A 15,781-nucleotide genomic window follows, 5' to 3' on the forward strand; every position below is an offset into this window, starting at 1 on the left:
AATCATATTTACTTAACTGTGAATTCCAGTTTAATTGCCAGAAATAGGATTTTAATATAGCCAAACCTAAAGTAGACAAGTATGTCATTTTCAGCATGTAAATGGATATTAATTGACACATTCATTAAGATCTTGGTTTTTGGGGACCTGGATGGCTCTGCTTTCATCTGGGGTTGTATTCCTGGGGTCCTGGGCTAGAGCCCCCATCTCAGGCTCAACAGGGGCCTCTCCCTCTGCCCCTCTCCCTGCTTCTGCACTCGTGCTCACTTGCTTGCTCTCTCTCTCTCTCTCAAATAAATAAAATCTTGAAAAAAAAAACTTGGCCTTCATATTCTTCAGCCAGAAGCTAGGTTGGGTGAAGACTAGGAGTTTCTTCTTTTCTCCATGCTGGGTAGAGTGGGTGCTGATGGAACTGTGGAACAATCCAGGAATGAGCTGTAGCAGTGCTGCTAGTTCTATGCCCCACTGCTCAGTAAACAAAGATTTCTAAGCACTGGGGACTTATGTTCTCCATGGCTCCTTTATTAATCATTTTAAACCACCTAAATGCAGCGGATTAAACTGTCACAAATGATTCATGTTAGTATGTCAATTGAATGTATATAGTCATGAAGTTATTCAACTCCTAATTAAAACAAACTCAAAATGATTTTAGTGATTAGAATCTAGTTGAAACTATTTCTACATTAAGATCATCTATGATGGGATGTGAAGCAACAAAACTTTCAGACTCATTTACTTTTGTTTGTTGTCTTTGCTTTTATTTGCAGTTCTGGGAAATGCCAGTGCAAAGCGGGTGTCACCGGCTCTCCATGTGATCGATGCCAAGATGGATATTATGGCTTTAGTGAGAGCGGCTGCTTGCCCTGCCAGTGTAATAATCGGTCTGCAAGTTGTGATGTCCTCACAGGTACACACTTTCCTTAACTTTGTTATGTAATTAGGCCATAGTTCTTTTCATACATTTCAAAAATTATGTTTTTTGGTTGGAGAGCTATGGAAGCAAAGAAGCCTGTATGAACTAAAATACCCTCCAGAAAGGCTAGAACTCTTCCTAAGTAAGTGAATGATAGCCAGACATTTTATTTCCACGGGACATTTGATGATTCTAGTCATAGGCTAAGGAACAGATTTGTCTGGAGGAAAGAGATACAAGGAGAGTTTTTGGCAGTTGTTTGGGACTTGTATGATGGATTGGAAACTAGAGGAGCCCTAAACACAAGGCCAGTTTTCTCACGGGACATTAGCTGATTATGTAAGAAATGAGAGCAGCCCCAAAGGAATAAAGAAGTCTCTCAGTCTGCTGGTGCTTAGGAGACAAAACCTCAGAAAGAGAAGCTCTGCTACCATATACCACCATCTCTCTCGAGATACTGCCACGTTCTGAAGGGTGTGGAGTGGGATTTGGGCTGAAACCACCAAAGGGCAGTACTGAATCTGTTGTAGTCTCTCAGGGCTGAGGAGTCTCAGGGATGCTAGGCTCTCAGTCAGAAGCGTTAGAGGGCCATGACCAAGAAATAGTGATGAACCGTAGATGGACTGGCTCATGCTAAAATTGCAGTCCATCTTCAACCCATCTCAATTTGAATTGGATTGAGGTGATTCTCTCATTATAACTGCCAACAGGGAAAAGAGAAGTCATCTCTGGTTCTTTTATACACTGTGTCTGGCATACGATCAGAAACACTAGACAATGCTGAAGAGCGGAAATGTGACCAATAATAAAGAGAAAAAAGAAACAATGAAAGCAGACCCACAGATGATCCAGATGTTAGTTAGCAAACAATGCCTTTAAAATGACTAAAATTGATGCTTTAAGAAAATAGAGGAAAACCCAGAAAATAGGTAAAAAAGAGACAAATTTCAAGAGAATTGGAATTTAGAAAAAATCAAAAGGTCAGCCTAGAACTGAAAAATACAACATCTGAAATGAATAACTCATTGCATAGATTTAACAAAAGATTATTCACAGCGAAGACAAGGTGAGTAGACTTGAATACAGCTCAGTTAAAAATCTCCAAGTAAAGCACAGAGAAAAAAAATGCAATGGAAAGAAGAGAGCAGGAAAGACACGTGGGACACAGAGCCAAGAAGATGAACATAAATGTAATCGGAGACTCAGAAAGAAAGGAGGGGAAAGAGATTGAGGCAGAAGCAAAATTTGAGGGCAGCCGGGGGGCTCAGCAGTTTAGCGCTATCTTCAGCCCAGGGCGCGATCCTGGAGACCAAGGATCGAGTCCCACGTCGGGCTCCCTGCATGGAGCCTGCTTCTCCCTCTGCCTGTGTCTCTGCCTCTCTCTCTCTCTCTCTCTCTCTCAGTCTCTCTCTCTCTCTGTCTCTCATGAATAAATAAATTCAGGGCGTGATCCTGGAGACCCGGGATCGAATCCCACATCAGGCTTCCAGTGCATGGAGCCTGCTTCTCCCTCCGCCTGTGTCTCTGCCTCTCTCTCTCTCTCTGTGACTATCGTAAATTAAAAAAAAAAAAAAAAAAAAAAAAAAAAAAAAAAAAAAATTTAAAAAAAAAAAAAAAAAAAAAAGCAAAATTTGAAGAGAAAATGGCCACGAATTTTCTGAACCGGTGAAAGACATCAGCCCACCGATTCTGAAAGCTCAGCATACCCCAGGCGGTTTACAACAAAGAAAATCATATTGAAGCAAACTATTAAAAACTAAAGACAATGACCTCTGCCGATGGTCGGTTTTCTTAAATGTACGGATTAGAAATCCTTCCTTGGGAATCTTTTTTTTCTCCCCAACAGAAACATCAGGACAAACTAGTCTGACAAGTGCAAGTGTTTTTATGAAAGCAGAGTAGCAGAATATTTGAAATTCAAAGTACCTTGAAAAGAATTGGAAATTCTTTGTTTTACTCCTCTAGTCCATGGTGAAACAGATTGATTTAGGAAAGATTGTGGGTTTTTTTCTGGTATGTCATCTGGTCCCTGGCTACTTACTGGTTCTCTCTCATGCTCTTCTTTTTCTCTACTGCCTGTGTTGAAGTCATACTGGCTTCTGTTCCTGAGACAAGCTGTGTTCCCTTGTCCTAAGGTCCACACACATGACCTTTCATATACCTCTACCCCACGCTAGTCCCTGTGCCTTATTCAATCATTATTTTTCCTTCAGGCCTTCAATTAAAGTTTATTACATTAGAAAGCAGTTCCTGATCCTCCAAACTGAATGACGGTCCCCAATTATACACTGTCACATGCAGTTGTATTTGTGTCACAGCACGTAGCATCGTTTATATATTTATTTCTGATTATGAGTCATGTGTGGCTTGCTCATGAGGGTAGGGGCAATATCATTGCTCATCATCGTACACAGCCCCTAGCTTGGAGCTTGGCACCCAGTCAGTACTCACGAAATGTTTGTTGGGTAAATGAACAAGTGAATGGAAAAACACACGGAGGAGAGAGAAATTTCAATCCTGGTGAAGGACGGGAAGGCTTCATCATACTGAGTTGAGTTTCATTTCTCCCCAAATCTTTTATTTTATTTTATTTTTTATTTTTTATTTTTTTTCCTCCCCAGATCTTGTACAGTGAGAAAGCGGTCTGCACTGCCGGCTCTCACTGCTAGTTTTCCTTGTAGCAATGAGGTGGTTTGTCTTTAATGTCAAGTAAATCCCAACCTGTCCTTGCTTGAGATAATTTAAGGCACAAGACCTTTCCGTGGTTAAAATTTCTAAAGCATCTAGTAGTAAGAGAAATAAATGGTTTCTCTGGAAATATAAGAAAAGTGGAATTCAACGCGAAGGGATGCAAATGCTTAATTTAAACTGGAAGCTTAATGTATGCTCAGCCTCTCCTTTTGTCTCCAAGGAGATTCTGCCTGCAGCGCTGTGATGCGGCTGCCCTCTGGTGGCCACTCACTATATTTTCACAGTTCCTGTGTTTCCCTTTTCTGGTCTTTTTCTGTACCTTGTGTTTTAGGGGGAGCAGATTTTAAAGCAATCTTTTTGTGATAAAATATATTGGGGGAAAATTTTTGGAAAACAGTTTCACAGTGTGTATCAGAGTCTTAAAAATACCTCCTGGATCCAGCAGTTCTGTTTCCAGAAATCTATTCTGAGGAAATAATTCTAAATTCATAAAAAGCTTTGTGTTCCAAGGGGCTTATTAAAGTGGTAGTTATAATTCTAAAAATTAGACAACCCTATTTCTATCAACAGAGAATGAAGCAAATTATGTTACCTAGGCAGCACATGATCAAGAGCATGGCAAGTGCAATCTTGACTTTACCTTGGCCAGATTACGTAGCCTATTTCTTCATCTCGAAATGCAGATAATGACAGTAACTGTCTAATGGGTTGTTGTGGTGATTCAGCGCGATCTATTTATAAAGCCTTAATTACAGTGCCTGGCTCATTATAAATAATCAATAAATGGCAACTGCAGCTAAAGTTGTCATTAAATGTTTTAAAAAGTGGGATGTAACAACATGAGAGAGTGAAACAAGCAGGGCGTGAAATGGCTTGGCTGTATATTTAGACTATTTGAAAACCAGAACTTAAATATATATATATGGAAAGATTTCAAGGAAAAATATATTCAAAATCATAATGACCTATTTCTTGTGACTTTTTTCTTCTTTCTACTCTCCTTATTATCTAGATTTTCTTTATTGAGTGTATATTTATCTTAAAGTGCAGGTGGGGGACTGTTTTTTTTTTTTTTAATTTTTATTTATGATTGTCACAGAGAGAGAGAGAGGCAGAGACACAGGCAGAGGGAGAAGCAGGCTCCATGCACCGGGAGCCCGACGTGGGATTCGATCCCGGGTCTCCAGGATCGCGCCCTGGGCCAAAGGCAGGCGCCAAACCGCTGCGCCACCCAGGGATCCCCGGACTGTTGTTTTCTTAAACCAGAACTTTATATTCACTTGGTGCGCTTTTTTTTTTTTTTTTTTTTGAGGAGATTTATTTATTTTTGCTCCTCTTGGGCGCCTGGGTGGCTCAGTTAGTTAAGTGTCCCACTCTCGGTGTTTGCTCAGGTCATGATCCTAGGATCCTGGGGTGGACTCCCGGGCAGTACCCCAGGCTCAGCAGGGCACCTTGAGGATTCTTGCCCCCCCTGCTCTGCTCCCCCCACTGTGCGTGTCTGCGCTCGCTCGCTCGCTCTCAAACGAATAAATCAATCTCACGTTTGTCTTCTCCACTCGTCCTGTCCCGAAGTGATGGCATTCAGTCCCCTGGGCTTAAAGTGCCACCGCTGTCTGTGCTACCAGATTGCCCCTCCTGCCTTGGTCCTCACGGCCAAAGGTCCAGCGGCGCGGGGCCCCTTCACCTGCAGGCCTCGGCTGGCTCCGGGACGCTCGGCACCTGGGCACCGTGTCCGCGGGAGCCTGACCCCGCCCGCCCGCTGCCAGGGCTGCGCGTTCGGCGACGGGCCCCCGAGCCAGGGCTCCTCCGAGCCGCAGCCCGCCCGCTCCTGGCTCCCTGGGCCCCGCACCCGGCTCGCGCCGTCGTCCCCGGAGCCACCGCGACCTCTGGGCCGCTGCCCGCTCGGGCTCCTCCTCGCCCCTCGCCCGCGGCCGCCCACGGTCCAGTCGCCACGGGCCGGACGGATCTTCTCAAAATGTAAAACCGGGTCGCGCCTTCCTTGTCCTGAGACCCTTGACCGCTGCCCGCCCCCTTGGAAGGAGACTCACTTCTCTCCCGCCTCCCGGCTCCGTGACCTGAAGGTTTTGGCCCCCGCCCTCCCCTCCGCCCTCCCTCCGCCCTTACTCTCCCTTGTCACGTTTTGGCAGGTTCAAGTTTGCTCCGCAGAGAGGATCAGGCGTTTCTTCCCACAACAGAGCACATGGCTCTATTTCTGAAAGGTTTATACGTAAGCCCTGAAATGGAAAAATAAGTAAGGACAAGGCCTTTGACAGGTGGCGATTTATGTTTTCAAAGCGTTGTCAGTGAATTTGGTTGCAAAGGAGCCCCACAGTCCTTTCTTTGCCTGGTTGCGTTCTTGGTTACCCTTCCACGTTGGTCTGCTGCCTCGCCAGCGAGCGTGACATCATCTTCAGGAAACACACATTCCTTTTTTTTTTTTTTTTTTAAGATTTTATTTATTTACTCATGAGAGACACATAGACAGAGAGGCAGAGACACAGGCAGAGGGAGAAGCAGGCTCCATGCAGGGAGCCCGATGCTGGACTCGATCCTGGGACCCCAGGATCACGCCCTGGGCCAAAGGCAGGTGCTAAACCGCTGAGCCACCCGGGCTGCCCTATCTTGGGTTTTTTAAATATGAAAATGTACAGAGAATAAGATAACACATACTAATGTAGCTACACCTAGAATTAATAAATACTAACATTTTGGTATTTTGTTTAATACTTATACGTATTACATATAGTTAAATATTTGAAATAGAAAATTTCAAATACAGTTGGAATCCTCTCTTTTTTTCCGTAGTCTTGTTTGTTCTCCTTCCCTCCACAGAGATAAGCAGAGCATAAAATTCGCTGATGCCCCCAGTCCACATTGATTTTTACTGTATATCCTATGTATGTATCCATTTGCTTAGTATTGTTTACTATGGTTTTTAAATTTTACAAGATAATTAAGTTTTCTCCATCTGTTTTGTATCATTCTGCAGTTTGCTTTTTTTACCCAATGTTGTCAAGATTTATGGATATTCATATATGTAGGTGTAGTTCACTTCTTTACCTATAGTATCCCAACTGTGAAGGTAGTATATAATTTATACTTTTTCAAATAGGTCTTAGATTGTTTTTATTTTTAATTTGAAAATAGTCGCCCCGCTTTCTGTATGTAGTCAGCCATCAACCCAGGCTTATTGCTACTTTATTCACGTGCCCAGCCTTTCCCTAGAGTTTACAATCTAGCAGGGGACACAGAACTCACAGACGTGACCAACGTAGACATAAGATGGGCTGGAAAGTGAACTCCTGCCGGCTCACTTCTCCTGGTGAACTCGTAAGGTCTTTTGGTTAATATGGTATGATTTACTTGAAGTTATTGTGCTTTTAGAGCGCGTCTTTAACTCCTTAAAATAATTTGCTTCTTTTAGGTGCTTGTTTAAACTGCCAGGAGAATAGCAAAGGGGATCACTGTGAAGACTGCACAGAAGGATTTTATCAGAGTCCTGATGCCACGAAAGAATGCCTTCGCTGTCCTTGTTCAGCAGTGACGTCTACAGGCAGCTGTGTCATAGGTGAGGCCTTTCTCTAAATCTTCCACCGGAGGGGAAAACCAGGGCATCAGTTATCATTGCTATCAAGTGTGTTGATAAATGAAGTTCTGGGCAAAGAGGAGTGAGAGTACGGTGAGAGCAGGTGAAAGGGAGTTAGAAAAACAGCAAAGGTTTTTCTTTCTAGGGATTTGCAACCAAATCCAAATACATGTATATGAAGTGACTGGAGGGAGAGATGAAGAAGTTTTTGTTAAAATCATATCTTATTCCATCTTTCAGGACTAAAGAAGTAATAAAAATGTTGTAAGAGTGTCTCATCATTACAATTATTCGTATTCCTCATGTAAGCCTATTTCTTTTGTTCTCTACCTACAGAGATTCTCTGGAGGGCCCCATCATTGTTACAATGAACTGGACAATTATGAATTAAGAAATAAGGTGTAGAGGCATCCCTGGGTGGCGCAGCGGTTTAGCGCCTGCCTTTGGCCCAGGGCGCGATCCTGGAGACCCGGGATCGAATCCCGCATCAGGCTCCCGGTGCATGGAGCCTGCTTCTCCCTCTGCCTGTGTCTCTGACTCTCTCTCTCTCTGTGTGTGACTATCATAAATAAATAAAAAATTTAAAAAAAAAAGAAATAAGGTGTAGATCATTAATTGCTTTGAGAGGAGATAGTGGGGGGGGGGTTTAAAAACCATTTTGAGGGCCAGTAGTTGTTTTGTTTTGGATCTTTTTTTTTTTTTTTAAAGATTTTATTTATTTATTCATGAGAGACACACAGAGAGAGAGGCAGAGACACAGGCAGAGGGAGAAGCAGGCTCCATGCAGGGAGCCCGACGTGGAACTAGATCCCAGACTCCAGGATCAGGCCCTGGGCCGAAGGCGGCGCTAAACCGCTGGGCCACCGGGGCTGCCCTGTTTTGCATCTTTAACTGTAGCTTGAGACTGTACTGAACTCCCTTGGTATTCTCTCGCTTTTAGAGTCAGGTGAATTGGAACCTAGATGTGTCCAGTGTAAAGAAGGCTACACAGGCCGGAACTGCAACAAGTGTGAAAACGGCTATTACAATTCTGACAGCATCTGTACCAAGTGCCAATGTCATGGCCACGTGGACCCAATTACGACTCCAAAGATCTGCAAGCCTGAGAGTGGTGAATGCATCAACTGCCTCCATAACACCACTGGGTTTTGGTGTGAGAACTGCCTAGAAGGCTATGTCCGAGACCTCGAGGGAAATTGCATCAAGAAAGGTAAAGCTTCACCTAAGGTGGCACATTTAATATCTGAGCCTAGCAGTGAGAATTTCAGAACAGCTACCATTAGGTCTATAAAACCTTCCGATCCCACCAGAGGAGTTTTCTGGAAATAGATGTTGATAGCTATTTGCCTAAAGGGATCTCCTTCTATTCCTGCTGCTCTCCTGCTGCTCCAAAGTCAACTCCAGAAATCTGAGGCCCACGACAAAGTCATTGCAGGGTTCCCACATTTTCTCTTCATCTATTTTCATTTTTATGTTAATAATTTAAAAGTCCTATCATTTCTTTTATCCTTTGGTTCCTATATTCTCATCACTTCCCGTGACCACCAAAGGTCTTTGGAAGTAGGGACGTGTAATCTGGTTAGAAGTTCCAGCTGAGAAACGAGACTGCACTGTAGCATCTGTCCTACCTAACTTTGGGGCCGAGTTCCCTCCATGTGCAGTGGAGGAAAGAGTGATAATAGTCCTTTTGATTTTTAAAAGAAAAGGTTCTTAATGTAGCAAAATGTTTCTTGCCAGAAAGGTCAGTAAAGGTTTAGATAAAAATTAATGATTAGAAATTTAGCATGAGTTAGGGGGATATTCAGGCTTTATTGGGTCACAAAGTGATGAGACCATGCTCTTCTAGAAACCACTCTTTGACATTCTGACCGATGCTGAATCCTGGGCCGATGGACCATTGGTCCGTGGCACGTGTCGTTCCTCTGCCATTTTCTTGATATCCTTATTCTGTTGTGATCAAGGCTGAAAGACAGACTGGCCCTGTCACTAGGCCGGGGATCCTTTCACTCGGTTCCCTTTCCCATCTGGAGGCTTCACCCCTACTTGGCTGACAGGACTGTGATGATTTTTCTTATCAGTTACTAGATAACATAGAACATGCCTCTTTGGGGGATCGATTAACGTGTCTGACTGTGGTGACGAGGTATAGTGACAACAGCAGCCACTGTATCGAGGGCCTCTGACGCGCCAAGCCCTGGGGGAGCACTACATGTGGTAACGCGCCGTGGCGCACTGTCTCACGCGAGGCTCCCCGGGGACTCCGCAAAGTAGGCGTTGTCACTCCCATTTTACAGATGAGGAGCCTCAGTGTTAACCAGATTCACTCACTTGCCTGTAGCCGCACAGGTCTACTGGGTCCCAAAGGCTTCAGTACCTCTCCTGAGCTGTGTGGTCTTAGCACTTTAATTATGAAACCATCTATGATCTGTGTAAAGGAGGACAGGATCCCCTAGGACTGAAGGACGCGGCCGTGTTTGCTCCTGGCTGACATCAATATTGGACGTTTAAATTGTGGTTTTCAAAAGTAACTAGAAATACGATTTTTCTTGTTCTGTTTTTGCCACCTTTGAAGAGAATTTCACCTTCATGAGATGCCATCAGACATGTTGAACTTATTTTAGTTCAAATGATTGCATTTTTATCCCTGTCACCTTTAACCGAGTGATTCAGGAGTCCGTGGTGACATATTTACTGCCTTTGCAGGAATCTGTGTGAATCTGTCCGAGAGCCAAGAAGGATAGGAAACTCCAACTTTGGAATTTTCCCAAAGATTTTAATATTCTACAGTTTGGAGAACAGCCATGGATGTAATAATCTAGCTTCTAGGCCTTGATTCCTTTCACTATGTTTCTCTAAAAATTATTTTTAGCTTGTGTTACCTTAGAGCAGAGTATCATGTCAACATCCCATATCAACTTCCACTCCCACGTGTATTTCTTTTATTGTTTCTTAAAACTAGATAATTTTGTCTTTTACATTTCATTCTCTGTTTTTATTTTCAGAAGTTATTGTTCCAACACCTGAAGGTTCTACCATTTTGGTTTCCAATGCCTCTTTGACCACATCAGTGCCCACCCCTGTTATAAATAGTACATTTACCCCCACAACCCTGCAGACTATCTTTTCAGTAAGCTCTGCTGAAAACAGCACGTCAGCTTTAGCTGACGTTTCATGGACACAGTTTAACATCATCATTTTGACAGTCATCATCATTGTGGTGGTGCTGCTGATGGGTTTCGTGGGGGCTGTCTATATGTACCGGGAGTACCAGAACCGGAAACTCAATGCCCCCTTTTGGACCATCGAGCTGAAAGAAGACAATATCAGTTTCAGCAGCTACCATGACAGCATTCCCAATGCAGATGTGTCAGGACTCTTGGAAGATGACGGTAATGAAGTGGCTCCCAATGGGCAGCTGACCCTGACGACACCCATACACAACTACAAGGCCTGAGGAGCGAGAACCGTCGTCCTGGGGCGTTAGACCACAGCGCTCAGTAAGACTGCATCGGCTCCTGGGCCGGACAAGGCCTGGGAGGTGCTTGCTGGGAACGCCAGGGCGTGGAGTGCCCCTGAGATGTTCGGGTACAAAGCTGTAACGCACTTAGCCTATTGCTCTTAGTTTCCCCGTGAAGATCTGAAGCGGTCACTGTCAATAAGGACTTGTGGTAAAGTATATTTTTGTACCAGACTACACGGGAGTATAGGAAGGCTGAATCCCACAGTGCAGGCCACACCTACTTTGACCTCCTAACAGACTCCTGGCGAAGTGTTCACCAAACCAGCGGAGGCTCGATGGAAGCGGAGGGAGGAGGCTGCTGGAAGACTTCATCTCCGTTCCTGAAACACCTCTTTTAAAAGGAGAGTCAGGGATGATGTTCCTTCTACTGTGCTAAAAGGCATCGCCGAAGAAAGCTTAATGTCGGGGCTGTATCACAATAAACAATCTCGATTGCTTCTAAAATAGGGGCAGAAAAGTCTCAAGAAGGTCTTCAGAAAGGTGTGATTTTTTTCCTTCCCTAAGTCTTGCTCAATGATAGGCTCAAGCACAGGATAAGCTAATGGTGGAAAGAAGAAGGCAACATCTGGGAGCGGGAAGCCGACGGTCCTCCTTAGGGTCTCAGTGTAAATGGTAAATTGCCTGAAAATAAGGACTCTTCCTGCCTCTAGAGAAATAAGGTGTATATAGTTAATGTAGCATATCTGGTCAACATTGTATTTGTATCTATTTGTAAAAAAAAAAATCATGTCATATTTTATCATCTAGAATTTATTTGTACAGCAGTTAATGGTGTTGTAAAAAGAAAATATGGGGATTGGTTAAAATAACATAGATGGCAATATTGCTAGAGCTGGGACTCTGGTGACCATCAATCATTTTTAGTCCCTCTTTGGACACTGTTGAAATTTATAAGAGGTCGAATGTCTCTAACCTTTCTCTCCCTTTCTCAGTCTCAAAGTAGAGCTGTGTGTTCTTGGACTGACTACAGATTCAAGCAATAGATTTTTAAGTCATTGATGGTTCAGCTGGGACACGGGCCACACTCTCCAAAATACTCCCCCGGTGAGACATTAGCCGCTCTACATGCTTTACATAGATCAGTGCAGATCATGTCCACACACACACACACACACACACACACACACACGTCTTTAAATACAAAAGATAGTCTTCCAAAGGAATTAGAAATATTTTAGTTCCAAAAGAAAAGCCATCATGTGACTTGGGATCCCGTTTTCATGCCTGGGAAATATTTCTATTCCTCCTCCACCCACCTCGAAAAAATACCTTCTGCGTTCGGACATGGCTTCTCAGCCATCCTCCGGGTGTGCGGCCCATCTTCCTGCGGAGCTGCGGTTCCGCTCTCTCCTGCTTGGGGAGTAGCTCTGGGCTTGGGTGGGTTCGGTCAGTCCTTGCTTTCAGACACGGGTCTCCCCTAGAGGCCACCTACTCTTGCTCTCATCTGTTTTGATGCTGACAGATGGTGGGTTCAGCAAGCCAGGAAAAGCAGCCCGAAGTCAAATATAGATATTCATAGGAGGAACGGCACGCTGTCAAGTGGCTAGGAAAAAGGGGGATTTATTAGATTAGCCCTAAGAAATCCAAGTTGACCGCCTTCCCCAGAGAAAAACCTGGAATTTGGTCGTCCCTCTGCAGGAGAGCCCTAAGTTTTCTGAGGTTTTAGGGATGATGTTCTGGAGGATGGACAGATGGATCCTCTGCTTCCAGCACCTGGGTGCCCCGATGTCTGGCCATTGCTCATGAGAGGACAGGTCACGGTACATTACATCATGATAAAATCAGTGAGTACCTCTGTGGCCCTTGGCAGTTGGCAAGCACCTTTCCATCCCTGCGTCCCCTGCTCCTCCTCGTAGTCCCCTGAGGAGGCAGCTATTGTCACCGTTTTACAGATGAGGCTAACTGTGTTGTTCGAGGCTCTCCAGCACGTCCTCGGGGGGCTTGGAGTCGGGCCTCCTCACTCTGACGCACACGCTCTTCCAACTGTGCCTGTCAGAAGCTGCCTGGAGCCGCAGACCAAGACCGTGGGAGGAGAGTCCTGCGGGGAACGCTTCTCCCTTCTGTAAGTACGAGGCAGGTCCGGGGCCCCACGGCCGTAGGGGACCCTGCGGGAAGGACGCGGAGGACTATCTGAAGCTGCTGTCGAGGATAAGGAAACTGCCAGTTTGTGCTTCGTTAAAGCGAACTAATCCTCCCGAGCAGGGAGGGAAAGTCGGCTTCCCCAGCAGCTGCCTCCTACGCACGCTCAGCCCGAGCACTGCACAACCCCAAGGAGGTGTGCGAACGGAACACCTGCCTCTCTCCTGGACTGGCCCCTCAGCCTGGGGGGTGGACGGCGGGGAGACGTACAGGTTGACCCAGTAGAGACAGCGGGAGTGTTTGCTGGGGTCTAGGAGCCGGAGCCAAATAGTCCAGACTCCGGCCACATGGACATTTCTTCAAACAGGCCTCACGGGGTATTGCAGACGCTGAATCACAAGGAGCATTGATTCTTCCCAGTGGAAAAAAAAAATAATGTCTTAAAATGTGTTTTAAACAATATTCTTTAGTGTCCCTTGCTTTTTGCTGGTGGAGATAATTTTGTTCTAAAATTTAGCTCAATCATGAAGTGATGTGCCAGCAAAATCGGAGTAGGAAACTAGCAGGGACTGCGTCACCCGATGCTGGTTCCTGTAAGGGTAGGACCCCATCAGTCCCTTAGGTAGATCCTATTGGAAGAATTTTTGAGTCAGGACTAGAAATGTGTTTGTTTTCAGGCAAGGCGAGCGTGAATCCTGCTGATAAGTGACAGATTCTGCTACTAAGTGATAACGGTGCCGCCGTCCGTCCTTGCGTAAGCCCCGATGCATTTCGACGGCGGCCCCGGTAGTGTTAGCTGTGCCCCCCGTCCCCCCGCACCGTCAGCGCCCAGATGTCTCTTAACGGACTCCCCGGTTACAGAGATGGTGATGGCCCCTAAGCCCACGCCAGGGCCCGCGGGTTGGCCGTGTCTGCTCTCAGGGCACCTGCATCTCAGGAGCGGGCAGAGCAGGTGTGACGGGAGGAGAGCACTTGTACGGGGGTCGCTTTATCCGGCTGCTCTTAGCCCACGTGGCCCCGAGAGCGGGTCGTTAGAGCCTTGTCCCCGCGCTGGTCGTGGCCCGCGAGACCCTCCGGCCGCGAGCCCGGGAGGGCCGGGCTCTTGGGGCTTTGGCGAGGCCCTGCCCTCTGGGGCGCCAGGCTGCGCCCGCACATCCCTGCTTGTCGCCCGGCGCACGCGGTGGGAGTTGAGCCCACGCCGCCAGGAAAGCTCCGCTAAGGGCCAAGAAGCGGCCCACGCAACCCCAGGACGCGGGAAGCGCTTCTGGCCCCGTCCACGGGGGACTCCCCACGGGCCGCTCTGGCCTCGGGCGGCCTGCGGTGGGCACGGCGGGAGCCCGTGCTGGGGGTGGCGGAGGCCGGCGCCCCGAGGGGAGGAGGAGGGACCCACGGCCCATCGGTGACGGCGGGTGCACCGGGCTCGTGGGTCCTCAAAAGGGCAGGAGCCGCGTGGGCACAAGCGCTCGTGGTTACGCGTCAGCCCCAGCCGTCGGGGGAGTTTCCGAAACTACGCTCGTCCGCAGGCCACTAAAATTCTAACACAGATTTTAAAAACGTGTCTCCTGCATATGCTGTACTAGGCTTCATGATGCATTTCTAAATTTGTGTATGATTTGAATATATGAAAAGAATTTATACAAGAGTGTTATTTAAAATTATTAAAAATAAATGTATATAATTTGTACCTATTGTAGATTTGTTGTTTTACTTTTTATTACGTGGTCAGGGTTTTAATATATGTCACAAAGCATTTATTTTCAAACCACTTCATGAAAATCTTTGAATCCTCCATTTATTGACCGTGCTTTTTGTTTTAACTGCCTTTAAATAATGTTTTAAACCATTTACGAAAAAAAACAGCCATAAGATTCCCCTTCTTAGGACAAAACAAATGCTCCGGGGTAGAGGGCAGAGGGCGGTAGAAAGCACATTAACATACATCCTGTTTGTGCTTTTGCCTGCCCAGAGAGTCATTGGGATTTCCATGAAAATTCTAAGGAAAAAATTTGCTCCTTTTGAATTTCTTTTTCGTACATATAAAAAATTCTTTCCTCAGTATGAATCTGAAGGATTCTGTTCTGTGTTTATTAGACAACCTGCAGCGAGAGTACATCTTTTTATTATTTTGAAGTACCCTTGAAGATTCTGTATTTTGACAAAGCTCAGTGGTGTTTAATGGGATGCCATCCCGAGATCCAACGGGTACTTTGAAAAAAAAAAGACCTTTCTTGGTGCTGAGAGCTTTATAACCTTCAGTGGGTTTATTCAACTTCAGTCAATTGATATTTAAACTTCAAAACCCCTTTTTTTTTCCTTCTTGTCACACAAGAAAGCACGTTGTATTGCTGTATGATCCCACCTTATACTTTCATACATGTGGGTCCGTAATGTGTGTGATTGGGTGTCATGCAGGACAGAAATCTAATTAAATTTCAAAAGAAAGGAAATGTATAATCTTAGCACATGGAGAAGAAATGTTGCCCCACATATTACTTTGATAGTATCGTATTCGTACGTTGGATGGAAGTTTATCCAAGATATTTATTAGATTATCAAAACCAGGTGTATTCATTTTCCATCGGAGTAGAAGACGCGTATGCTCTACAAAAAATCCACATGTTGCATTTTAATTAAACCAGTGACTTCAAAGTAGCAATTATGTTTAGTTACGTTTTAAAAGTTAGGCTTAAGTTCAAAACAGAGTGATAGTGAGATGAGATAGTATTAGGCTGAAAGAGATACTTTCTGAATGTTAAAAAGGTTTTCCATGTCCATGTTTTCAGCTTTTCAAGGCAATTTTTTTCTAATTTTTATTTATTTATGATAGTCACAGAGAGAGAGAGGCATAGACACAGGCAGAGGGAGAAGCAGGCTCCACGCAGGGAGCCCGATGGGGGACTCGATCCCGGGTCTCCAGGATCACGCCCTGGGCCGAAAGCGGCGCTAACCGCTGAGCCTCCCGGGCCGCCCTCTTCAAGGCGATTCTATG

At 45.4% G+C, this 15,781-nt stretch overlaps 1 protein-coding gene across 1 annotated transcript in view; it reads left to right on the forward strand.

Moving 5' to 3' along the window:
- The window catches only part of MEGF9 (multiple EGF like domains 9), a 75,610-nt gene extending 61,134 nt beyond the window's left edge, over positions 1–14,476 (forward strand). The window contains exons 4-7 of the mRNA XM_041762434.1: positions 771–910; positions 7,032–7,175; positions 8,134–8,403; positions 10,196–14,476. Of these exons, the coding sequence (XP_041618368.1) occupies positions 771–910; positions 7,032–7,175; positions 8,134–8,403; positions 10,196–10,647 (1,006 nt within the window). The 3' untranslated portion in view covers positions 10,648–14,476. The remainder of the gene's footprint in view (positions 1–770; positions 911–7,031; positions 7,176–8,133; positions 8,404–10,195) is intronic.
- Positions 14,477–15,781: the final 1,305 nt, after the last annotated feature.

Source organism: Vulpes lagopus, chromosome 7 (assembly GCF_018345385.1).
Source record: "Vulpes lagopus strain Blue_001 chromosome 7, ASM1834538v1, whole genome shotgun sequence".
Taxonomy (NCBI): Eukaryota; Metazoa; Chordata; class Mammalia; order Carnivora; family Canidae; genus Vulpes; species Vulpes lagopus.